Here is a 26,929-nt window from a genome sequence, read left to right as displayed (position 1 = left end):
TATGTTAGTGTGAATGTGCGTATGTTAGCGTGAATGTGTGTGCGTATGTTAGTGAATGTGTGTGCGTATGTTAGTGTGAACTGTGCGTATGTTAGTGTGAATGTGCGTATGTTAGTGTGACTGTGCGTATGTTAGTGTGACTGTGTGTGCGTATGTTAGTGTGAATGTGTGCGTATGTTAGTGTGAATGTGCGTATGTTAGCGTGAATGTGCGTATGTTAGTGTGAATGTGTGTGCGTATGTGTGAATGTGCGATGTTGTGTGTGCGTATGTTAGTGTGACTGTGAATGTGTGTATGTTAGTGTGAATGTGTGTATATGTTGCGTGAATGTGTGTGTGCGTGTTACTGTGACTGTGCGTATGTTAGTGTGAATGTGCGTATGTTAGTGTGACTGTGCGTTATGTTAGTGTGAATGTGAATGTGCGTATGTTAGTGTGAATGTGAATGTGCGTATGTTAGTGTGACTGTGTGTGCGTATGTTAGTGTGAATGTGTGTGCGTATGTTAGTGTGAATGTGCGTATGTTAGTGTGACGTATGTTAGTGTGCGTATGTTAGTGTGAACTGTGTGTGTGTATGTTAGTGTGAATGTATGCGTATGTTAGTGTGAATGTGTATGTTGTGTGAATGTGTATGTTAGTGTGAATGTGCGTATGTTAGTGTGAATGTGTGTGAATGTGCGTATGTTAGTGTGAATGTGTGCGTATGTTAGTGTGAATGTGCGTATGTTAGTGTGAATGTGCGTATGTTAGTGTGAATGTGCGTATGTTAGTGTGAATGTGCGTATGTTAGTGTGAATGTGCGTATGTTAGTGTGAATGTGCGTATGTTAGTGTGAATGTGCGTATGTTAGTGTGAATGTGCGTATGTTAGTGTGAATGTGCGTATGTTAGTGTGAATGTGCGTATGTTAGTGTGAATGTGCGTATGTTAGTGTGACTGTGCGTATGTTAGTGTGACTGTCGTATGCGTATGTTAGTGTGAATGTGCGTATGTTAGTGTGAATGTGCGTATGTTAGTGTGAATGTGCGTATGTTAGTGTGATGTGTGTGCGTATGTTAGTGTGAATGTGCGTATGTTAGTGTGAATGTGCGTATGTTAGTGTGAATGTGCGTATGTTAGTGTGAATGTGCGTATGTTAGTGTGAATGTTGTGTGACGTATGTTAGTGTGAATGTGTGTGCGTATGTTAGTGTGAATGTGCGTATGTTAGTGTGACTGTGTGCGTATGTTAGTGTGAATGTGCGTATGTTAGTGTGAATGTGCGTATGTTAGTGTGAATGTGCGTATGTTAGTGTGATGTGTGCGTATGTTAGTGTGAATGTGTGCGTATGTTAGTGTGAATGTGTGCGTATGTTAGTGTGAATGTGCGTATGTTAGTGTGAATGTGTATGTTAGTGTGACTGTGTGTGTTATGTTAGTGTGAATGTGCGTATGTTAGTGTGAATGTGCGTATGTTAGTGTGACTGTGCGTATGTTAGTGTGAATGTGCGTATGTTAGTGTGAATGTGTGTGCGTATGTTAGTGTGAATGTGTGTGCGTATGTTAGTGTGAATGTGCGTATGTTAGTGTGAATGTGCGTATGTTAGTGTGAATGTGCGTGCGTATGTTAGTGTGAATGTGCGTATGTTAGTGTGAATGTGCGTATGTTAGTGTGAATGTGCGTATGTTAGTGTGAATGTGCGTATGTTAGTGTGACTGTGCGTATGTTAGTGTGACTGTGCGTATGTTAGTGTGACTGTGCGTATGTTAGTGTGACTGTGCGTATGTTAGTGTGAATGTGCGTGCGTATGTTAGTGTGAATGTGCGTATGTTAGTGTGACTGTGCGTATGTTAGTGTGTGTGAATGTGCGTATGTTAGTGTGAATGTGCGTATGTTAGTGTGAATGTGCGTATGTTAGTGTGAATGTGCGTATGTTAGTGTGAATGTGCGTATGTTAGTGTGAATGTGCGTATGTTAGTGTGAATGTGCGTATGTTAGTGTGAATGTGTGTGCGTATGTTAGTGTGAATGTGCGTATGTTAGTGTGAATGTGTGTGCGTATGTTAGTGTGACTGTGTGTGCGTATGTTAGTGTGAATGTGCGTATGTTAGTGTGAATGTGCGTATGTTAGTGTGACTGTGTGTGCGTATGTTAGTGTGAATGTGCGTATGTTAGTGTGAATGTGCGTATGTTAGTGTGAATGTGCGTATGTAGTGTATGTGTGAATGTGCGTATGTTAGTGTGAATGTGCGTATGTTAGTGTGAATGTGCGTATGTTAGTGTGAATGTGTGTGCGTATGTTAGTGTGAATGTGCGTATGTTAGTGTGACTGTGCGTATGTTAGTGTGAATGTGCGTATGTTAGTGTGAATGTGTGTGCGTATGTTAGTGTGAATGTGCGTATGTTAGTGTGAATGTGCGTATGTTAGTGTGAATGTGCGTATGTTAGTGTGAATGTGCGTATGTTAGTGTGAATGTGCGTATGTTAGTGTGAATGTGCGTATGTTAGTGTGACTGTGCGTATGTTAGTGTGACTGTGTGTGCGTATGTTAGTGTGAATGTGCGTGCGTATGTTAGTGTGAATGTGTGTGCGTATGTTAGTGTGAATGTGCGTATGTTAGTGTGAATGTGCGTATGTTAGTGTGAATGTGCGTATGTTAGTGTGACTGTGCGTATGTTAGTGTGACTGTGCGTATGTTAGTGTGAATGTGCGTATGTTAGTGTGAATGTGCGTATGTTAGTGTGAATGTGCGTATGTTAGTGTGAATGTGCGTGCGTATGTTAGTGTGAATGTGCGTGCGTATGTTAGTGTGAATGTGCGTGCGTATGTTAGTGTGACTGTGCGTATGTTAGTGTGAATGTGCGTATGTTAGTGTGAATGTGCGTATGTTAGTGTGACTGTGCGTATGTTAGTGTGACTGTGCGTATGTTAGTGTGACTGTGCGTATGTTAGTGTGAATGTGCGTATGTTAGTGTGAATGTGCGTATGTTAGTGTGACTGTGCGTATGTTAGTGTGACTGTGCGTATGTTAGTGTGAATGTGCGTATGTTAGTGTGACTGTGCGTATGTTAGTGTGACTGTGCGTATGTTAGTGTGACTGTGCGTATGTTAGTGTGACTGTGCGTATGTTAGTGTGACTGTGCGTATGTTAGTGTGACTGTGCGTATGTTAGTGTGACTGTGCGTATGTTAGTGTGAATGTGCGTATGTTAGTGTGACTGTGCGTATGTTAGTGTGACTGTGCGTATGTTAGTGTGACTGTGCGTATGTTAGTGTGACTGTGCGCGTATGTTAGTGTGACTGTGCGTATGTTAGTGTGACTGTGCGTATGTTAGTGTGAATGTGCGTATGTTAGTGTGAATGTGCGTATGTTAGTGTGAATGTGCGTATGTTAGTGTGAATGTGCGTATGTTAGTGTGAATGTGCGTATGTTAGTGTGAATGTGCGTATGTTAGTGTGAATGTGCGTAGTGTGAATGTGCGTGTATGTTAGTGTGAATGTGCGTATGTTAGTGTGAATGTGCGTATGTTAGTGTGACTGTGCGTATGTTAGTGTGACTGTGCGTATGTTAGTGTGACTGTGCGTATGTTAGTGTGAATGTGCGTATGTTAGTGTGACTGTGCGTATGTTAGTGTGAATGTGCGTATGTATGTTAGTGTGAATGTGCGTATGTTAGTGTGAATGTGCGTATGTATGTTAGTGTGAATGTGCGTATGTTAGTGTGACTGTGCGTATGTTAGTGTGACTGTGCGTATGTTAGTGTGAATGTGCGTATGTTAGTGTGAATGTGCGTATGTTAGTGTGAATGTGCGTATGTTAGTGTGAATGTGCGTGCGTATGTTAGTGTGAATGTGCGTATGTTAGTGTGACTGTGCGTATGTTAGTGTGAATGTGCGTATGTTAGTGTGAATGTGCGTATGTTAGTGTGAATGTGCGTATGTTAGTGTGACTGTGCGTATGTTAGTGTGAATGTGCGTATGTTAGTGTGACTGTGCGTATGTTAGTGTGACTGTGCGTATGTTAGTGTGAATGTGCGTATGTTAGTGTGACTGTGCGTATGTTAGTGTGACTGTGCGTATGTTAGTGTGACTGTGCGTATGTTAGTGTGAATGTGTATGTATGTTAGTGTGAATGTGCGTATGTTAGTGTGAATGCGTATGCGTGAATGTTAGTGTGAATGTGCGTATGTTAGTGTGAATGTGCGTATGTTAGTGTGACTGTGCGTATGTTAGTGTGACTGTGCGTATGTTAGTGTGAATGTGCGTATGTTAGTGTGACTGTGCGTATGTTAGTGTGAATGTGCGTGCGTATGTTAGTGTGAATGTGCGTATGTATGTTAGTGTGAATGTGCGTATGTTAGTGTGAATGTGCGTATGTTAGTGTGACTGTGTGTATGTTAGTGTGAATGTGCGTATGTTAGTGTGACTGTGCGTATGTTAGTGTGACTGTGCGTATGTTAGTGTGACTGTGCGTATGTTAGTGTGACTGTGCGTATGTTAGTGTGACTGTGCGTATGTTAGTGTGACTGTGCGTATGTTAGTGTGACTGTGCGTGTGTTAGTGTGAATGTGTGTATGTTAGTGTGAATGTGTGTATGTTAGTGTGACTGTGCGTATGTTAGTGTGACTGTGCGTATGTTAGTGTGACTGTGCGTGTGTTAGTGTGACTGTGCGTGTGTTAGTGTGAATGTGCGTATGTTAGTGTGAATGTGCGTATGTTAGTGTGAATGTGCATATGTTAGTGTGACTGTGCGTGAGAAGCCAGTATAAAATGAATGGTTGTGTACAGCAGACTCTCGTGTCTCATCTCTCGTGAATAAACCGTTTTGACTATGTTAGCTGGGCTCCTTCTGTTTCATTCAACCAGTATCTTACACATTCTAGGTCGCAGACTGAGTAGTATAATTGAATTGGGTTATGAACCTTGAGAACATAATTCTCCTAACAGTATGTTGTTTACAGTAAGCCTATTGTCATGCCGTACCTACCCATTTCATTAACCCTTAAATGAACCCTGAAGGGCCCAGTACCTACCCATTTCAATAAACCTTAAATGAACCCTGAAGTGCCCAGTACCTACCCATTTCAATAAACCTTAAATGAACCCTGAAGGGCCCAGTACCTACCCATTTCAATAAACCTTAAATACCATTTCAATAATGAACCCTGAAGGGCCCAGTACCTACCCATTTCAATCTTAAATGAAATAAATTTCAATAAACCTTAAATGAACCCTGAAGGGCCCAGTACCTACCCATTTCAATAAACCTTAAATGAACCCTGAAGTGCCCAGTACCTACCCATTTCAATAAACCTTAAATGAACCCTGAAGGGCCCAGTGCTGTACCTTTCTGGTGAGTCGTCGTCCAGCTGGTGCACGTTATTCTCCACCATGCTTTGGCTGAGCGCCGGTCTCACGCTGCCCTCCGTGCCCCTCTTGTTCTGGGCCTGGGCCGCCAGGCCATGGGACAGCCCGTCCAGCACCGGGTTCAGGGACCGAGACATGTAGGTGTCTGCCGACTGGGGCCTCTGCAGGGGCGAGGAGGGACAGGGGGAAAGCCGGCTGATGAGGGGGGTGAGCAGGTCGGCGTGGCCGGCCTTGGTGGGCTTCACCAGGCGATCCACGTGGATGGCCAGGGTCTTCTGCTGAAAGGCGCAGGAGAAGGCACCTGGCGAGAGGTTCTGGAGCCACGAAAGCAGGGAGAGGTCGAGTTCGTCGCAGCCATTGCCACACAGCATGTCCACGCCCAAGAGCACCTCGTCCTCCGTGATCTCCTCCCCCGTGGCTTTGCTCTGGAAGAGAACAGTACAGATACGTTTAATAATGGCTCTCTTTTTGTCTCCTTTCCCTCCATCTGAACTGGTATTACCTAGGCAAGAGACAACTCCTGCTAGTCATATTTCTATATTAACTTCACCTATCCTGTGTTTTCAGATCAGCATAATCATTTTTAAATTTATTTGACCTTTTACCTTATTTTACCTAACTAGCCAAGTCAGTTAAGAACAAATTCGTATTTTCAATGACGGCCTAGGAACAGTGGGTTAACTGCCTGTTCAAGGGCAGAACGACAGATTTGTACCTTGTCAGCTCGGGGATTTGAACTTGCAACCTTCCGGTTACTAGTCCAACGGTCTAACCACTAGGCTACCCTACCGCCCATAATAATGTACAGTGCCTTGCGAAAGTATTCGCCCCCCTTGAACTTTGCGACCTTTTGCCACATTTCAGGCTTCAAACATAAAGATATAAAACTGTATTTTTTGTGAAGAATCAACAACAAGTGGGACACAATCATGAAGTGGAATGACATTTATTGGATATTTCAAACTTTTTTAACAAATCAAAAACTGAAAAATTGGGCGTGCAAAATGATTCAGCCCCCTTAAGTTAATACTTTGTAGCGCCACCTTTTGCTGCGATTACAGCTGTAAGTCGCTTGGGGTATGTCTCTATCAGTTTTGCACATCGAGAGACTGACATTTTTTCCCATTGCTCCTTGCAAAACAGCTCGAGCTCAGTGAGGTTGGATGGAGAGCATTTGTGAACAGCAGTTTTCAGTTCTTTCCACAGATTCTCGATTGGATTCAGGTCTGGACTTTGACTTGGCCATTCTAACACCTGGATATGTTTATTTTTGAACCATTCCATTGTAGATTTTGCTTTATGTTTTGGATCATTGTCTTGTTGGAAGACAAATCTCCGTCCCAGTCTCAGGTCTTTTGCAGACTCCATCAGGTTTTCTTCCAGAATGGTCCTGTATTTGGCTCCATCCATCTTCCCATCAATTTTAACCATCTTCCCTGTCCCTGCTGAAGAAAAGCAGGCCCAAACCATGATGCTGCCACCACCATGTTTGACAGTGGGGATGGTGTGTTCAGGGTGATGAGCTGTGTTGCTTTTACGCCAAACATAACGTTTTGCATTGTTGCCAAAAAGTTCAATTTTGGTTTCATCTGACCAGAGCACCTTCTTCCACATGTTTGGTGTGTCTCCCAGGTGGCTTGTGGCAAACTTTAAACAACACTTTTTATGGATATCTTTAAGAAATGGCTTTCTTCTTGCCACTCTTCCATAAAGGCCAGATTTGTGCAATATACGACTGATTGTTGTCCTATGGACAGAGTCTCCCACCTCAGCTGTAGATCTCTGCAGTTCATCCAGAGTGATCATGGGCCTCTTGGCTGCATCTCTGATCAGTCTTCTCCTTGTATGAGCTGAAAGTTTAGAGGGACGGCCAGGTCTTGGTAGATTTGCAGTGGTCTGATACTCCTTCCATTTCAATATTATCGCTTGCAGAGTGCTCCTTGGGATGTTTAAAGCTTGGGAAATCTTTTTGTATCCAAATCCGGCTTTAAACTTCTTCACAACAGTATCTCGGACCTGCCTGGTGTGTTCCTTGTTCTTCATGATGCTCTCTGCGCTTTTAACGGACCTCTGAGACTATCACAGTGCAGGTGCATTTATACGGAGACTTGATTACACACAGGTGGATTGTATTTATCATCATTAGTCATTTAGGTCAACATTGGATCATTCAGAGATCCTCACTGAACTTCTGGAGAGAGTTTGCTGCACTGAAAGTAAAGGGGCTGAATAATTTTGCACGCCCAATTTTTCAGTTTTTGATTTGTTAAAAAAGTTTGAAATATCCAATAAATGTCGTTCCACTTCATGATTGTGTCCCACTTGTTGTTGATTCTTCACAAAAAAATACAGTTTTATATCTTTATGTTTGAAGCCTGAAATGTGGCAAAAGGTTGCAAAGTTCAAGGGGGCCGAATACTTTCGCAAGGCACTGTAGACTGATCTACTGTGAAGCTTCCCTACCATTATGTACGTGGTGGAGTGCCTCATCCTTGGGACCTCTGTAAGAGTTTCAGAAATGGAGAACAATGTTGTGTTTCAAAAGGGACATTTTCAACCCTTTTCTCAAAGCACTTGACATTCTGAAACAAGGTTAGAAAACTGGCCTCATTCACCTCCAGCCAACACATTGGCCATATTTACTGAGCCTGGATTCCTCTCTAGGTGACTACCTTCTAGGGAGTTTTAACTGGCCACTGTGCTTCTGCTTCTCTTTAGGTCGTTGGGGTCCTGGTTAACGTAAAGCACTGTGACAACTGCTGATGTAAAACATAAAGGGCTTTATAAATACATTTGATTGACCAACACTGACCTGACAGAACTCCACACAGCACTCGTACAAAACTCCTTTGATGAGCAGCTGGAAGAGGCGGTTGCCGCTGGCCCTGAAACCAGCCTCGCTCAGCTTCCTGTCGGCAGGGATGAACTCGGCCACCATGGCGCAGGCCTCCTCGAAGCAGTGCACCCGGGCCGTGCTGGGGTTCCAGTCCTTGAACTCAGCATGTTGGGTGAGGCAGGGCAGCGTGAGGAGCAGGCATAGTTTACTGTAGTCCTCTTTAGAGGGACAGAACCCCTCCAGGCTGTGGAGACATCTGACCGCCTCTTGCATGGACAGCTCCAGCTGTCGGGCAGCATAAGGAAAGGGGGTGGAGATTAATTCAATGGCGTTCACTGAGTAAAGTCGTACTAAATAGATATAGTATAACCCACTAATTCCAAGACAATTTAAGATCACTGAAATGTAATTCATCAATTAGGAAGTGCTTATTATTTTATTTTTTCATTGAACATGAAATTTACTTCCGAATTACACTGGAAAAGGCCCGGTTTCCTTCCTTGGTGATGTTTTTAGCTTGCTACACCCGAAGCATAAAAACAGAGACCGAAATCAGAAGCCATCTTATCAGTTGATCACTTCAGAGACTTGTAGAAACACTTGAAATGGATCTTGCTCAACTGACGGTTGGCTTTTGCTGCCAGTATCTCAGCATGTCTATTTGAATACGGTCGTACACGCAACGCTTGCGGTATAGACTGGCTTGTCCCACTCACGCTCTGAGGGTCGTCAGCAGCTGACATGGCGTTATTGACACACAGGGCCTCCAGAAATGTCTGTTTCAGGACGATGTAGCGGAACCTAGACAAGCCAGGCAAGATCACAAGACACATTCAGAACATTCAGTAAAATAAAATAAAAAGAAGTGCCAAAATTGAACATTTGTATTTCTTCATATGTAATTAAACAAAATGGGTTGACTGTTTAAAGATAACATCTAATTTCACCTCTCGGCCTCGACACATCACTATTGACTGGCTAATCAAATCTCTGAAGAGTTGACCTGTGACCTGTGTGTCTGACAAAGCTGAACGATAAATTATGCCTATGCTGTCTCACTATGTGTCTTTGCTATAAAGGATCTCAGTTGAAATGTGTGAGGGACTCTCAGAGAATTCATTGATAGACACTGAATTGATCTGAGAGTCACAGGATTGTGGAAGAGCTCATATAATTAAAGATGGACTTTGTGATAACTAACTGACTTGTGTGTGGTTTGCTCTCATGATTTTGTAAGAAGAGATTTCCACGACAAGAGTTGACCTGTGACCTGTGTGTCTGGCAAGAGTTAAGATTCACATTTGGGTGGAAGACATTGGGTCAAATAAGCATAAAAAAAAAGGTTCTCTCACCTCTTTTTGTCAAACTTTTCCATGCCTTCTAAAGGCTGAATGAATTGTAGGACCTCTTCCCATTGGCCATCTAGAATCAGCTGCCTGTGGCACAACATGGGAATAGCTATCAGGGCATAGAGTTAACCTGGGTCGTGTCCATTAAACAAAAACAAGATTTTTTTATATTTTTTTAGTTCAGATCATTTCACTCCGTTTCGGGACGTTTTCTTCCATGTAGTGAACAAGACTGAAATTCTGTTTGACCTTCATCCATTCACCTTGTACCTTCTGGTAGCAGTAGTGCAACAGTGCATCCTATTTTGTTAGTAACTATGCAACAGAGCATCCTAATTTGGAGTTGTTAGTTGCAACAGAGGTTTTATGCAAAAGCACTGTAGTAGTTGCAACAGAGCATCCTAATTTGTTAGTATTTGTGTGAATGCAACAGAGCTGTTAGTATTTGTGTGTACTACTGCAACAGAGCATCCTAATTTGTTAGTATTTGTGTGTAGTATTGCAACAGAGCATCCTAATTTGTTAGTACTTGTGTGTACTACTGCAACAGAGCATCCTAATTTGTTAGTACTTGTGTGTACTACTGCAACAGAGCATCCTAATTTGTTAGTATTGTGTGTAGTACTGCAACAGAGCATCCTAATTTGTTAGTATTTGTGTGTACTACTGCAACAGAGCATCCTAATTTGTTAGTATTGTGTGTACTACTGCAACAGAGCATCCTAATTTGTTAGTATTTGTGTGTACTACTGCAACAGAGCATCCTAATTGGTTAGTATTTGTGTGTACTACTGCAACAGAGCATCCTAATTGGTTAGTATTTGTGTGTACTACTGCAACAGAGCATCCTGATTGGATAGTATTTGTGAGTACTACTGCAACAGAGCATCCTAATTGGATAGTATTTGTGTGTACTACTGCAACAGAGCATCCTAATTGGATAGTATTTGTGAGTACTACTGCAACAGAGCATCCTAATTGGATAGTATTTGTGTGTACTACTCCAACAGAGCATCCTAATTGGTTAGTATTTGTGTGTACTACTGCAACAGAGCATCCTAATTGGTTAGTATTTGTGAGTACTACTGCAACAGAGCATCCTGATTGGTTAGTATTTGTGAGTACTACTGCAACAGAGCATCCTAATTGGATAGTATTTGTGTGTACTACTGCAACAGAGCATCCTAATTGTACTACTGCAACAGAGCATCCTAGTACTGCAACAGAGCATCCTTTGTTAGTATTTGTGTGTACTACTGCAACAGAGCATCCTAATTGGATAGTATTTGTGAGTACTACTGCAACAGAGCATCCTAATTGGATAGTATTTGTGTGTACTACTGCAACAGAGCATCCTAATTGGATAGTATTTGTGTGTACTACTGCAACAGAGCATCCTAATTGGATAGTATTTGTGTGTACTACTGCAACAGAGCAGTACAGAGCATCCTAATTGGCATCCTAATTGGTTAGTATTTGTGTGTACTACTGCAACAGAGCATCCTAATTGGATAGTATTTGTGAGTACTACTGCAACAGAGCATCCTAATTGGATAGTAGTACTACTGCAGATCCTAATTGGATAGTATTTGTGAGTACTACTGCAACAGAGCATCCTAATTGGATAGTATTTGTGTGTACTACTGCAACAGAGCATCCTAATTGGATAGTATTTGTGTGTACTACTGCAACAGAGCATCCTAATTGGATAGTATTTGTGTGTACTACTGCAACAGAGCATCCTAATTGGATAATTTTGGTACTACTAGCATCCTATTTAGTATTTGTGTACTACTGCAACAGAGCATCCTAATTGGATAGTATTTGTGAGTACTACTGCAACAGAGCATCCTAATTGGATAAGCCTGATGGAAAACAAAGAAGGGTAAACAACGACTTTGAAAATCGTATTATAGTGAAACGTTTATGTAATCAGCCACTTACTGACGCTAAATTGAATAATGTCCCGAGGGGGATCTTTAGATTAAGTCTCTCTGGTGAAGGTCACGGAGTACTGTACAAGGTGCAGTGCAGCATGAAATAAGATTTGTGTAAAAAAAACGGGAATGAAACGCAGGACCTCACATACGCCAACACTATGGGTGTACTTAAAGGGACATTTCACTTTAAAAATGATGTTTTCAGTATTTAAAATGTTGTCTCATATCAAGATGAGTCCACATCCCATGCCAGCAGTTCGTGTAGATTCAGCTCTATGCCTCCGTCTCAAATTTATAGAAAAGATAAGCACTGCAAATCTGGAGATAATATGGTGCTTAACTTTTCCATTCATTTTTAGATAGCTGCATCTACAAAACAGATGGTCTGGGACATGGACTTGTTTACAGAGTCGTGGAGCGTGATTAATATTATTCTTTTATTTAACTAGGCAGTTTCAGATAAGAACAAATTCTTATTTACAATGATGGACTACCACCGGCCAGACCCTCCCTTAACCCGGACGACGCTGGGCCAATTGTGCGCCGCCCTATGGGACTCCCAATCACGGCCGGTTGTGATACAGCCCCGGATCGAACCAGGGTCTGTAGTGATGCCTCTAGCACTTGATGCAGTGCCTTAGACCGCTGTGTATCAGAACTGGGCTGGAGGAAAAACCTGCACACAGGGATTGAAGAGCGCTGCTTTAAAAAAAAGAGTCCTAACGGGGTGGTCTTTCTGAAGAGTCTTCCTCCTGATGGAGGCATGCCTAGCTGGGTGTTATTCCCATACAGACTGCAGAATGGCACTGTGTTTGTAGCAGACTAAAAGCCATGCTCGTACCTGAGGAAGAGCATGTCGTCAGAGTAAAGGCCATTAATGACGCCACTCTCCTTCTCCAGAGACAGCATGCTGATGTGAAGCTTCCTGGAGTTGAGGAAGTCCAGCATCAGCTTGATCACCTCCACCTCTTTGATGTTAATGGTCTCCTCCGCTGTCATGGCGACAGTCTGTCAGGACAGGTGGAGAGAGAGAGACAATCTGTCAGGACAGGTAATGAGAGAGACAGTGTCAGGACAGGTAATGAGAGAGAGTCGGTCTGGACAGGTAATGAGAGACACAGTCGGTCAGGACAGGTAATGAGAGACACAATCTGTCAGGACAGGTAATGAGAAACACAATCTGTCAGGACAGGTAATGAGAGAGAATCTGTCAGGACAGGTAATGAGAGAGAATCTGTCAGGACAGGTAATGAGAGACACAATCTGTCAGGACAGGTAATGAGAGAGAATCTGTGAGGACAGGTAATGAGAGACACAATCTGTCAGGACAGGTAATGAGAGACACAATCTGTCACAATCTGTCAGGACAGGTAATGAGAGAGAATCTGTAAGGACAGGTAATGAGAGAGAATCTGTAAGGACAGGTAATGAGAGACACAATCTGTCAGGACAGGTAATGAGAGACACAATCTGTCAGGACAGGTAATGAGAGACACAATCTGTCAGGACAGGTAATGAGAGAGAATCTGTCAGGACAGGTAATGAGAGACACAATCTGTCAGGACAGGTAATGAGAGACACAATCTGTCAGGACAGGTAATGAGAGAGAATCTGTCAGGACAGGTAATGAGAGACACAATCTGTCAGGACAGGTAATGAGAGAGAATCTGTAAGGACAGGTAATGAGAGAGAATCTGTAAGGACAGGTAATGAGAGACACAATCTGTCAGGACAGGTAATGAGAGAGAATCTGTCAGGACAGGTAATGAGAGACACAATCTGTCAGGACAGGTAATGAGAGAGAATCTGTCAGGACAGGTAATGAGAGACACAATCTGTCAGGACAGGTAATGAGAGAGAATCTGTAAGGACAGGTAATGAGAGAGAATCTGTAAGGACAGGTAATGAGAGACACAATCTGTCAGGACAGGTAATGAGAGACACAATCTGTCAGGACAGGTAATGAGAGACACAATCTGTCAGGACAGGTAATGAGAGAGAATCTGTCAGGACAGGTAATGAGAGACACAATCTGTCAGGACAGGTAATGAGAGACACAATCTGTCAGGACAGGTAATGAGAGAGAATCTGTCAGGACAGGTAATGAGAGACACAATCTGTCAGGACAGGTAATGAGAGAGAATCTGTAAGGACAGGTAATGAGAGAGAATCTGTAAGGACAGGTAATGAGAGACACAATCTGTCAGGACAGGTAATGAGAGAGAATCTGTCAGGACAGGTAATGAGAGACAATCTGTCAGGACAGGTAATGAGAGACACAATCTGTCAGGACAGGTAATGAGAGAGAATCTGTCAGGACAGGTAATGAGAGACACAATCTGTCAGGACAGGTAATGAGAGAGAATCTGTAAGGACAGGTAATGAGAGAGAATCTGTAAGGACAGGTAATGAGAGACACAATCTGTCAGGACAGGTAATGAGAGACACAATCTGTCAGGACAGGTAATGAGAGAGAATCTGCCAGGACAGGTAATGAGAGACACAATCTGTCAGGACAGGTAATGAGAGACACAATCTGTCAGGACAGGTAATGAGAGACACAATCTGTCAGGACAGGTAATGAGAGACACAATCTGTCAGAACAGGTAATGAGAGACACAATCTGTCAGGACAGGTAATGAGAGACTATCTGCCTGCCAGGAAAAACATTTTAAATGTAGGGCAGCTGTTCCAATATATTCCCACGAATAAAAACATATACACGTGATCGTGTCTCAATGTATTAAATATTTGTTTAATTTAAATACAATTTATATTTCAGGCTTAGTTAGTTAAGGTCAATTTACAGTTCATTTACAGTGTACAAATGATTATAATGCTGTACCTGCCCCCTCCCTCACACCATCTGCGCCGACAAAAATCATTCTGCCAGCCAGTGTTGCCAAGGGCTACCTTGAAAACAATGTTGCAGGTGAAAATGTTGTGTTTTTGGGCCAATTCTAAACTGCACCGCCCGCGGCCACCGTGGCATTTCTCTTAGAAATATATATATTTAACTGTGACCTGCTGCTGCTGACTATCAGGCAGTGAGCAGGCTGTTACGGAGTGAGTGAATGGTGGAGAAGAGGAGGGCTGGAGGGGTGTGTGTGTGAGTGTGAGTTGAGAGCACTGTTTGAGAGAGCGCTGCAGCAAGAGGCCGCTGAGTCAGGGAGACCGAGCAGGACAAATATGTGACACATTTTTATCAGTTGTAGGTAGGCTATTTATTTACACTGAACTAAAATATAAAAACACAACATGTGAAGGTGTTGGTCCCATGTTTCTAGAGGTGAAATAAAAGTTCCCAGAAATGTTCCATACTTATTTCTCTCAAATTTTGGCCACAAATTGGTTTACATCACGGTTAGTGAGCATTTCTCCTTTGTATTGCCAAGATAATCCATCCACCTGACAGGTGTGGCATATCAAGAACCTGATTAAACAGCATGGTCATTACACAGGTGCACCTTGTGCTGGGTGACAATAAAAGGCCACTAAAATGTTCAGTTTTATGTCACACACCCAATGCCACAGATGTCTCAAGTTTTGAAGGAACGTGAAATTGGCATGCTCGACCAGAGCTGTTTACAGAGAATTTAATGTTAATTTCTCTACCATAAGCCGCCTCCAACTTAGTTTTAAAGAATTTGGCAGTGCAGACCACATGTATGGCATCGTGCGGGCTACTGGTTTGCTTTGCCCCATTGCTGTGGTGGGGTTATCATATGGGGCAGGCATAAGCCACAGACACCAAACACAATTGCCTTTTATTGATAGCAATTTGAATGCACAGAGATACTGTGAGGAGATCCTGAGCCCCATTGTGAGGCCCATTTTTTAAGGTATCTGCAATCATCAAATGCATATCTGTAATCCCAGTCATATGAAATCCATAGATTAGGGCCTAATGAATTCATTTCAATTGACTGATTTCCTTATATGAACTGTAACTCAGTAAAATCTTTGAAATTGTTGCGCTTATATTTTTGTCCAGTATAGAGTGGTCATTATGGAGACACCATTTTTCCATAAAACATAGTAACGCAATAGAGCTGATAAAAACGGCGACAAAGCATTGGAAAACGACTTTAGGCGCACTAGAGCTCTTTAGATAAATTAGCTCAAAAAGGTGGTTTAAAGTAAACTGCATTCTAATGTCGACTTTTCTAACGGATAACAGTATCAAGCGAAGGGTTTTACTCTTGCTCAGTTCTGGAATTTAAAAAAATGAAAGTTATGGAACTCCCTCGCGGTCTTGTATTATGGGGGGAAAGTCCACAATGAAAATGACATTAAATGTGTCGAATTGGGAATTGATGGGAAATGATGTAAAATATATCACTAGCCACTTTAAACAATGCTACCTAATATAATGTTCCCTACATTATTCATCTCATATGTATACGTATATACTGTACTCTATATCATCTACTGCATCCTTATGTAATACATGTATCACTAGCCACTTTAACTATGCCACTTTGTTTACATACTCATCTCATATGTATATACTGCACTCAATACCATCTACTGTATCTTGCCTATGCCGCTCTGTACCATCACTCATTCATATATCTTTATGTACATATTCTTTATCCCCTTACACTTGTGTCTATAAGGTAGTAGTTTTGTAATTGTTAGCTAGATTACTTGTTGGTTATTACTGCATTGTTGGAACTAGAAGCACAAGCATTTCGCTACACTAGCACTAACCATGTGTATGTGACAAATAAAAATTTGATTTGATTTGATTTAGACAAGCTACATTTGCATCTGTTGGCCATCAAGTAGGCTATTCATTTATATGCCATTGTAAGCTACCATTTGCTACAATAAATACATATTGAAATGATGATATTACTGGAGTCGTTGCAAATCAATTCGTGCCATATGTGTATCCTACCTGGAGCTGGCAAACTGATTGAATAAATAGCCTGTAACTCTGTTTGAGTTTGTTGTAGCCTTGCGTTATTATGCAGTTATTCATGGCCATGTTAAATTAATTTAATTAGAAGTTATGAATTATGATTATAGATCTATCGCAAATGTATCATTGTCCATATTTTTTTAGTTTTATTGTGGACTTTTCCCTGAAATTAGATGTCCTATCAGGGACTATAGGCTTCCTGCATCTAGCGCAGCAAACCATGGCAAAGTTGAATTGCAATTATAAACCCAGATTTTAGTCCGTAATCTATGCGTATTGAAATAACAAGTCAATCTCGCAAATAATCAATTTATAACTGTTTTGTAGTCTTAACATCTGGCCCATAATAATGGCACAATTACCCGAAAATCACCAAACATTCATTTCTTGAAGTTCGTCCAAGTGTTTCTTGCACAGAGATTTCAAGATCATCTGTCCAATTTTTATCACTCAATCTCTGCTGTCGGATTGACCTATAGTTATGCACAAACTGGATTTATTTCACACAATAAGGCACAAGGGGGTGTGGTATATGGCCAATATACCACGGCTAAGAGCTGTTCTTAACCACGACGCAACGCTGAGTGCCTGGATACAGCCCCTAGCTGTGGTATATTTGTCATATACCACACACTCCTTACTGCTTTTAAAAACGGATTACCAACGTAATTAAAGCAGTAAAAATAAATGTCATACCTGTAGTATACGGTCTGATATACCACAGCTGTCAGCCAATCAGCATTCAGGGCTCGAACCACCCAGTTTCAAAATCATTTTTGGGGGGCAAGTTTTAAGGCCTTGTGGGCGGGTTTTCAGAGGTCATTGGGCAAAACTTTTTGCTAGACCTAGTAAGCATGCACAATAGTTTCCTACCCCTTAGAAGGTTTCTTCCTAATAGGCCTACAGACATATTGGGGGAGCTTCTTGTCAAGGCTTACTAACGAACGGTGGCTTGTATTTTCCTTTGTGATGTGTTTGACATTGCACTTTGGGAAACGTGGTACTAGTATTACCAATAGAATGTGATTGATGAAAAACAAGCATCGGTGTGTGTGTGAATAAACTCAAGAGGATTGTCAGGGGGAAAGATTAAGATGTTGTCAAGGGCAAGTAGCAACATGAACCAAAAACTGTAAAAGATATGGCCTAGTACCAGGTCTACATTCAATGCTGTGGTAAGGAGAAGTACATTCTGCAACACCTAGTTATAAAGGCCTGCCATCGGAGTTGTAGGTGTAAACACGGATACATCATCCTCTCTCTACCTCCCGTGTTTACACCATATTATCTGAAATCAGTGTCACCGGCCAAAAGCGGTCTGTTGATTCATTTGCATTGCAAATATCTACTGTGGGCTACACATGACTGCTGGTTGAGTAGCTAAACAATTTACCTTATGTGTGCTACCTGAGACTTGTCGCTGGCATAGACATTAGCACTGCGCACGTACAATGATTATTATAGCCGAGTAGGCTAGCACCAGGAACAAGTGACAGATAGCCTACTAAATAACCTTGCTAGATAATAGAATGCATCACGTTTATAGAGCCGGTTAGCAAAGCATGTATTGATTGAGCTGCAGGAATAAAACACACTATCAACCACCAACAGCAGCCACCAAAAAACAAATGCAACCTTCTCACCTGTTTATCCTTATAAATAACGTCACATAAATTGCGAATGTAATCCGCAGGTTCGCCAGCAGATGAGAACGTTTGCAATGTATTTTAGCAAGGATATTTTATACAAATCTTTGTTTGTTTTTTCTCTCGCTTTCCCACCGTATTTCTAGTAGCCTATACACAACCTCCGGTTGCCAAGTGCACAGCAGCAAGCCACCAATCAACCGGAAGATACGCTGCGGTTTCACACCTACGACGGCGCATCCCGCGGTCCGCTCAACAACTTTCAGCTCGATCACAGTCAGCTCACGCAATTCATATATATTGTCACCTAGTCCCTTAATAACGGCATTGCAACTGTTTACATCCCTGGCAATTGCTTTCCCAGACATTATCTAGCATGTCCCAGCCATTAGATGCAGTGGAATAGAGGAAGACAATGGCAGGGAAGGGCATAACATCCCTTGGCAATTGGAAGGTGTGCCGTTTGTGGAACGAATATTTCTTAAGATTGACAAAATGCACAATTGCATAAGAAAGTACGTATAGACTTAATCATAAAGCCTCAATTTTATCAGATTTTCTGATCGTACATTTATAACCTAAAGCCATTGTATATATATATAAAGTCCCATTGGGTAAAATAAGGGTTGATTTTGGAGTTATTGCAGTATGCGTTGGGGGATATCACCTAGCAATATATCACCAATTTCCATTGCACAAAGCATTATAATTAAAGCAATCCTCAAGAGAATTGCCTTGAACAATACTGAGGGAGCAAGGCAGGAGACAATCAGTGACCTTAGTTTCTTATGACTGGTTATTACGCTTGCAAAATCGTGGTAACTTTCCCCAAAATCCTGGTAACTTTCCCCAAATTCCTGGTAACTTTCCCCAAATTCCTGGTAACTTTCCCCAAATTCCTAGTAATTTTCCCCAAATTCCTGGTAACTTTCCCCAAATTCCTAGGTTTTCCAGAAATCCAGGTTGGAGGATACTGGATTTCCTGCATATTCCATTCTAAACTCTGGAATTTTCCAAAAGGGATTTCCAGAGAACCAGGGAAATTTTCACCACTGATTTATCCAGGGAGACTATTTACATGACAATTGAGGAACGAACACTTTGAGGACACGCTTCATTTTATTCAATGCAAAAGAGAAACAAACCCAACCTACAAAGTTCAGCAGTAGGTTGAATAACAGCCCGGCGTCTGATAAACAAAATGGAAGCAGTTCTTTGTCAGGAGGGATGGACAGATGAACTTACGGCAGCCCTGCACAATGTCCACTTATACCCATTTAAACAATTAAATAGCCATTAATCTTGACCTTAAACAGTCAAATACAACAACTGTGACAGTGGTCCCACTGTAACATCCCTTTCTACAAAATTCCTGGAACTTCAGAAAAAGTGGTAATAATCGTTACATTTCCAGAGACATATGCAACTCGTCTTTTGGTAATTCCTTAAATATATCCCTGTGAAAAACCAAAACACCAATGTGTGTGTGTATAGTATTTGTCGTCAGATATTTTCATCCCCAACCTTCATACGTTGCTCCTTTCGAGAGGTTTTAAAGACGAAAGGGAAAGTGTTGAAGACTCTACCCGTAGGTACTAACAAAGTCTGTCACATTCTGCCTTCACGGGTCTCTAAAAAAGTACTTTATCAAAAGTACTTTACCTTACCAGAGTATGTTTATCGAAGAGAAGAAGTGTGGCATCTACCACACATTTTAATTGACTTAAAATGAAAAGGACATATTTGGATTTTTCTATTCATGATGAATGTGCAAAATAATAAATGAGCCGTATCCTAATGTCACGGTAGCCTGGTGTCAAGCAGTATCCTAATGTCACGGTAGCCTGGTGTCAAGCAGTATCCTAATGTCACCGTAGCCTGGTGTCAAGCAGTATCCTAAGGTCACCGTAGCCTGGTGTCAAGCAGTATCCTAATGTCACCGTAGCCTGGTGTCAAGCAGTATCCTAATGTCACCGTAGCCTGGTGTCAAGCAGTATCCTAATGTCACTGTAGCCTGGTGTCAAGCAGTATCCTAATGTCACCGTAGCCTGGTGTCAAGCAGTATCCTAATGTCACCGTAGCCTGGTGTCAAGCAGTATCCGAAGGTTACCGTAGCCTGGTGTGATAAGTCATTTGACATTGAGAATTTTAAAAGGAGAGGATTCTGAAAATGTTTGAGATCTACTAATCAACTGAAACAGAATTAACAATAACTACTGTTTATCAGCCATTCCATTTTCAAAGTACACAATCTAAATCGCAATCCTTTAAAACAATGTTCTATATAATTGATTTATGGCCACAATTTGTAATACTAAATCTAAACGCATTTTAAAAAATGGCCCAAATCATGACGGACAGACCTATCTGATATTTCACCAAATCTGGGTCCATTTTTGTGACAATTGAAAGGAGATAACACAGATTTGAGTTTATTTTTGGTTCACAAACCTGCTCTGAACCCACAGCATCAAGGAAGTTCAGTCTGGTTTAACACTATAAGAGGAGGAATGAGCTAAAAAACATAGATATAAATAGACTTGGCGTAGTTGTGGAATACTATATGGGACTTCTAGATGATTTGTGAGGATAACGCTAGCTGTATGCTTGCTGCAAGGTATTTTACTTTTTTGCCCTCAATCTTGTGTATAGCTTTATGCAGACGTATGTTGCATTTGAACCCTCTAAGGTATAGTTTTACTATCAGCTTATTGCACTGACATAAAAGAAAGAAAGAAAACAAGTGTAAGGCCACACCATTTGAACAGATGAGTAACATTCAGTGCTTTAGTGTCCCAGATAAAACATCGTAGGTACCCGTCGTCTCCTTTTTGTCTCTACTTGGGCAAAAAAAACACATACACACGTGCTGTAATAAAATGACTCGAAATCAGACAAATCTCTTCCACTAAACAGATCAGTGACATTCATTTACACATATTAAATAGTGTTTTCACATTCCAGTTGTGCATTTCTTTAACTGAGTCCCCGTGTTCAGTTTGGAATTTCAAAAGGAAAATGGACAGGAATGAAGAGAGAGAAAGAGAGAGAGAGAAAGAGAGAGAGAGATAATAAAGTACAAGAAGTATGCGTTCGTCTAACTGGCATTGCAGGTGCTGAATCCTCATGGAAATGTACAGTGAAGTGCAAATTGAATGTGGACCGTTCAATTTGAAGGGAAATGGCAGGGGTGGCTGGGAGTATACGGTAAGTTCCATTAGGACTTGGCAGGTAACACTTTCTTGGGGGTGGCTGGTTTCCTGGTTTGCCATAGGTGGCCGTGGATCGTGATGGCATCCACACTCGCCGACATGGTCTTGGCGGGAATCTGGCTGAACTGCTTCCTGTCCGAATTGTACTTGTAGAGGCCCTCGATCATCTTGCTCATAATACTCTTGGGCCCGATGCCCGTCAACTTGGTGGCCTCGTCAGTTTCGGGGCTGTATACGTACAGGGAGCGGAACTGGCAACCCCCGTCCCTGAACAACACCAGGAAGTTGTTGGCTTCTGATTTCTCCATTTCCTGCAAAAGCGAAGCAAATAAATGATCATCATCATACAAGACAACAGACGTGTCGTGATGATTTTCATTGTGACCTCTTGCTGCTTTTTAAAAAAAATACAGTGACTTCTGTAGGTAAAAATGTCAGTTTTGAATATGAACACTAATCTGCATATTCTTCGTAAATAATCTATTATAATTTGCCATTTAGCAGACTTTTATCCAACTTAAAGTCATGTAAATATCACCACGATCAAATGAAAACCATTCATCTGAGAAGTTACTTTATTGTATTGATGAGCTGTACATTAAGATGACCAACACTGTAGAAATAGAATGATCAGATTACCTCCACAATCTTGTTCTTCTGACCTTCGTTGACCTTGCCCGCCAGGCAGCAGTGGGCTAGCGCGTTCTGGATTATATGCTTGTTCGATTTGGCACTCGGCTCCTTGTACAGTTTGGGCCCTGTGCAACACCAAGGGGGGAAAAAGATGATCCATCGTCATAGCAACCACTCTACCAAGGGCCTCGGAGGTTGTGCCAGCAGTTTGTCAGTAAATCATTTATAGGCGTCATCTTAACATCCCTCATCATGGAATCTCAAGACCAAGGGCCTTCTACGCTATCATCATCCTCTTCTTGATAATTTCAGGCTGAAATTTTGCTGAGTTAATTTCACTCTGTTTTTGCTTGTCTCAAGTCAAAACCAATAATTAATGCACAACAATCATGGCATATATGCACGTTAGATTCAACATGTTACTCAACCAAATGTGCAGAGTAGGGGTTCGCAAAATTCCAGTAACTTTCCCAAAATGCACTGGTTTCTCAGAAATTCCGGATGGAAGATTCCTGGAATCGAGAGAGAATAAGCAGAACATCTGGGAATCCGCCAACCTGGAATTCTGGAAAACCAGGGTGTTTTGTTTAAGTGATCAGAATGTTCCTACCCTAGTGCAGAGTGACAAAAACGTAACTCAAGCTGTTAGTGGTATTCTAATTTTAAATATGAAAATATGATAGCAATTTGAAATGATGAATTGGACACAAAATCAAAATCAGATGTCATAAACAGCATGAAGTGTTCCGCTGTATTTCAGAACTTCACAGAGATAATCAAGATCAATTATAACACAGCTAATAAATGTGTCTTAGTGGTGATGAGGTGACCACCCACCGGTGTACTCGGTGTTTGACTTCACAGATGAGGCAGTGGAGCCATTCTCCCAATCGTCCTCCCCAGTCCGGCTCCCAGATCGACAAGGGGACAGAAAACCATCTGCAGAGTCAGGCCTGACACACACACACACACACACGTCACCTTTCTCCACGGGTAAAGCATTGTTACCTCATATGTAGAGTATAGCCTCTTTAAGGGCTTCACTACAGGCTGTGTGTGTGCAACGTACAAACAGTGTCTACCCTAAAAATGTGATAATTTTGACAGGGATGGGCTTTGGCCAGTACTGTTCTTTGTATATCAAGTACAAGCTTTCTCAAGAGCTCTACACAGTCTAAGCAAACGGAGCCGTTGGAGGTCCTTTTTGAGTCGCGTTCCAAAAATTTCAGCCGCACAAAATGTACGTGACTCCGTTTTCTTAGACTTCAAACAACTGTGAAGCAATGTGATGAAATCAAGTCCTCTATGGGGATAGTTACTACAAACACCTATATCTCAACCAGCCAGCACATCTGGTTGAGACAGACTTAGCATGGGGAAGAGGTGACAGTCTGTTAGTGAATGCAGCAAGTGGAATATAGGCAGGGATATTTCCTGTTTTGTGTAGAGAGGGCAACAAGCATTAAAGCAGGGGTTGATGGTGAGATCTGACAAGGTCATAGTGAAGGGTTTTGGTGGGACCATGAGGCATCACATGGTTCACGTTCATTAGGCACCAAACGGATGAAAACATTGCAAACGTGCTCCTTTGCATGCCCTAATGAACATAGCCCTGTACTTGGTATTGGCCCAGTGTCTTACGACTTGCCATAAGAACTCACGTTCTTACATTTCCATTTGAGTCATTTAGCAGACACTCTTATCCAGAGCCACTAAACAGCAGTGAGTCATACTGGTCCCCCGTGGGAATCAAACCCACAACCCTAGCTTTGCAAGTGCCATGCTCTACCAACTGAGCTACACATCTACAGAAGCTGGGAGAGTGAGGTGGCTTCAGGTTTAAACTACTACACAGGAACTAACCTTCTCCTTCTCAGTTTAGGAGAGCTCAGTAAGAAGCACAGACTGCCAGAGTGTAAGCTGGCACTTCTGACAGTTCCAGAACATTAGGAGGTCAAAGAGAGAGTACGTAAGAAAGAGAGGGTAGGTAAGAAAGAGAGGGTAGGTAAAGAAAAGAGGGGGTAGGTAAGAAAGAGAGGGTAGGTAAGAAAGAGAGGGTAGGTAAGAAAGAGAGGTTAGGTAAGAAAGAGAGGGTAGGTAAGAAAGAGGGGGTAGGTAAGAAAAGAGAGGGTAGGTAAGAAAGAGAGGGTAGGTAAAGAAAAGAGGGGGTAGGTAAGAAAGAGAGGGTAGGTAAGAAAGAGATGGTAGGTAAAGAAAAGAGAGGGTAGGTAAGAAAAGAGAGGGTAGGTCAGAAAGAGTGGGTAGGTAAGAAAGAGATGGTAGGTAAAGAAAAGGTAAGAAAGAGGGGGTAGGTAAGAAAGAGAGGGTAGGTAAGAAAAGAGAGGGTAGGTCAGAAAGAGTGGTTAGGTAAGAAAGAGATGGTAGGTAAAGAAAAGGTAAGAAAGAGGGGGTAGGTAAGAAAGAGAGGGTAGGTAAAGAAAAGAGGGGGTAGGTATGAAAGAGTGGGTAGGTAAGAAAGAGATGGTAGGTAAAGAAAAGGTAAGAAAGAGAGGGTAGGTAAGAAAGAGAGGGTAGGAAAAAGAGAGGGTAGGTAAAAGAGAGGGTAGGTAAGAAAGAGGGGTAGGAAAAAAGAGAGGGTAGGTAAGAAAGATGGTAGTTAAGAAAGAGGGTAGGTAGGAAAGATGGTAGGTAAGGAAAGAGGGTAGTTAAGAAAGAGGGGTAGGTAAAGAAAGAGGGTAGGTAAGAAAGAGAGGGTAGGTAAGAAAGAGAGGGTAGGTAAAAAAGAGGGTAGGTAAGAAAGAGAGGGTAGGTAAAGAAAGAGGGTAGGTAAGAAAGAGGGTAGGTAAGAAAGAGAGGGTAGGTAAGAAAGAGGGTAGGTAAGAAAGAGAGGGTAGGTAAGAAAGAGAGGGTAGGTAAGAAAGAGAGGGTAGGTAAGAAAGAGGGGGTAGGTAAGAAAGAGAGGGTAGGTAAGAAAGAGAGGGTAGGTAAGAAAGAGGGGGTAGGTAAGAAAGAGAGGGTAGGTAAGAAAGAGGGGGTAGGTAAGAAAGAGAGGGTAGGTAAAGAAAAGGTAAGAAAGAGGGGGTAGGTAAGAAAGAGGGGGTAGGTAAGAAAGAGGGTAGGTAGAGAAAAGAGAGGGTAGGTAAGAAAGAGGGGGTAGGTAAGAAAGAGAGGGTAGGTAAGAAAGAGGGGTAGGTAAGAAAGAGAGGGTAGGTAAGAAAGAGGGGGTAGGTAAGAAAGAGAGGGTAGGTAAGAAAGAGAGGGTAGGTAAGAAAGAGAGGGTAGGTAAGAAAGAGGGGGTAGGTAAGAAAGAGGGGGTAGGTAAGAAAGAGGGGTAGGTAAGAAAGAGGGGAAGGTAAGAAAGAGAGGGTAGGTAAGAAAGAGAGGTTAGGTAAGAAAGAGAGGGTAGGTAAGAAAGAGGGGGTAGGTAAGAAAGAGGGGGTAGGTAAGAAAGAGAGGGTAGGTAAGAAAGAGGGGTAGGTAAGAAAGAGAGGGTAGGTAAAGAAAGAGAGGGTAGGTAAGAAAGAGAGGGTAGGTAAGAAAGAGAGGGTAGGTAAAGAAAGAGGGGGTAGGTAAGAAAGAGAGGGTAGGTAAGAAAGAGAGGGTAGGTAAAGAAAAGAGGGGGTAGGTAAGAAAGAGAGGGTAGGTAAAGAAGGAGGGGGTAGGTAAGAAAAGAGAGGGTAGGTAAGAAAGAGAGGGTAGGTAAAGAAAAAGGGGGTAGGTAAGAAAGAGAGGGTAGGTAAGAAAGAGATGGTAGGTAAAGAAAAGAGAGGGTAGGTAAGAAAAGAGAGGGTAGGTCAGAAAGAGTGGGTAGGTAAGAAAGAGATGGTAGGTAAAGAAAAGGTAAGAAAGAGGGGTAGGTAAGAAAGAGGGTAGGTAAGAAAAGAGAGGGTAGGTCAGAAAGAGTGGGTAGGTAAGAAAGAGATGGTAGGTAAAGAAAAGGTAAGAAAGAGGGGGTAGGTAAGAAAGAGAGGGTAGGTAAAGAAAAGGGGGTAGGTAAGAAAAGAGTGGGTAGGTAAGAAAGAGATGGTAGGTAAAGAAAAAGGTAAGAAAGAGAGGGTAGGTAAGAAAGAGAGGGTAGGTAAGAAGAGAGGGTAGGTAAGAAAGAGAGGGTAGGTAAAGAAAGAGAGGGTAGGAAGAAAGAAAGGGTAGGTATGAAAGAGATGGTAGGTAAAGAAAAGAGAGGGTAGGTAAAAAAGAGAGGGTAGGTAAGAAAGAGTGGGTAGTTAAGAAAGAGAGGGTAGGTAAGAAAGAGGGGGTAGGTAAGAAAGAGAGGGTAGGTAAGAAAGAGATGGTAGGTAAAGAAAGAGTGGGTAGGTAAGAAAGAGATGGGGTAGGTAAGAAAGAGAGGGTAGGTAAGAAAAGAGAGGGTAGGTAAGAAAGAGAGGGTAGGTAAAGAAAGAGGGGTAGGTAAGAAAGAGGGTAGGTAAGAAAGAGAGGGTAGGTAAGAAAGAGAGGGTAGGTAAGAAAGAGAGGGTAGGTAAGAAAGAGAGGGAGGTAAGAAAGAGAGGGTAGGTAAGAAAGAGAGGGTAGGTAAGAAAGAGAGGGTAGGTAAGAAAGAGGGGGTAGGTAAGAAAGAGAGGGTAGGTAAGAAAGAGAGGGTAGGTAAGAAAGAGGGGTAGGTAAGAAAGAGAGGGTAGGTAAGAAAGAGGGGGTAGGTAAGAAAGAGAGGGTAGGTAAAGAAAAGGTAAGAAAGAGGGGGTAGGTAAGAAAGAGGGGTAGGTAAGAAAGAGAGGGTAGGTAGAGAAAAGAGAGGGTAGGTAAGAAAGAGGGGGTAGGTAAGAAAAGAGAGGGTAGGTAAGAAAGAGAGGGTAGGTAAGAAAGAGGGGTAGGTAAGAAAGAGAGGGTAGGTAAGAAAGAGAGGGTAGGTAAGAAAGAGAGGGTAGGTAAGAAAGAGGGGGTAGGTAAGAAAGAGGGGGTAGGTAAGAAAGAGGGGGTAGGTAAGAAAGAGAGGGAAGGTAAGAAAGAGAGGGTAGGTAAGAAAGAGAGGTTAGGTAAGAAAGAGAGGGTAGGTAAGAAAGAGGGGTAGGTAAGAAAGAGAGGGTAGGTAAGAAAGAGAGGGTAGGTAAGAAAGAGGGGGTAGGTA

At 42.2% G+C, this 26,929-nt stretch overlaps 2 protein-coding genes across 2 annotated transcripts in view; both read right to left on the bottom strand.

Moving 5' to 3' along the window:
- Positions 1-18,405, bottom strand: part of LOC115109752 (WD repeat-containing protein 47-like) — an 81,640-nt gene extending 63,235 nt beyond the window's left edge. Inside the window, exons 1-6 of the mRNA XM_065009519.1 lie at positions 18,038-18,405; positions 12,309-12,475; positions 9,531-9,614; positions 8,895-8,979; positions 8,155-8,463; positions 5,322-5,767 (exon numbers count right to left, since the gene is read on the bottom strand). Of these exons, the coding sequence (XP_064865591.1) occupies positions 5,322-5,767; positions 8,155-8,463; positions 8,895-8,979; positions 9,531-9,614; positions 12,309-12,466 (1,082 nt within the window). The 5' untranslated portion in view covers positions 12,467-12,475; positions 18,038-18,405. The remainder of the gene's footprint in view (positions 1-5,321; positions 5,768-8,154; positions 8,464-8,894; positions 8,980-9,530; positions 9,615-12,308; positions 12,476-18,037) is intronic.
- Positions 18,406-20,724: 2,319 nt separating this feature from the next.
- LOC115109020 (calmodulin-regulated spectrin-associated protein 2-like) overlaps positions 20,725-26,929 on the bottom strand; it is a 107,370-nt gene continuing 101,165 nt past the window's right edge. The window contains exons 15-17 of the mRNA XM_029633562.2: positions 22,723-22,838; positions 21,892-22,010; positions 20,725-21,563 (exon numbers count right to left, since the gene is read on the bottom strand). Coding sequence (XP_029489422.2) covers positions 21,258-21,563; positions 21,892-22,010; positions 22,723-22,838 — 541 coding nt within the window. The 3' untranslated portion in view covers positions 20,725-21,257. The remainder of the gene's footprint in view (positions 21,564-21,891; positions 22,011-22,722; positions 22,839-26,929) is intronic.

This window comes from Oncorhynchus nerka, linkage group LG25, assembly GCF_034236695.1.
Source record: "Oncorhynchus nerka isolate Pitt River linkage group LG25, Oner_Uvic_2.0, whole genome shotgun sequence".
Taxonomy (NCBI): Eukaryota; Metazoa; Chordata; class Actinopteri; order Salmoniformes; family Salmonidae; genus Oncorhynchus; species Oncorhynchus nerka.
This window is presented reverse-complemented; position numbering and strand designations above follow the sequence as displayed.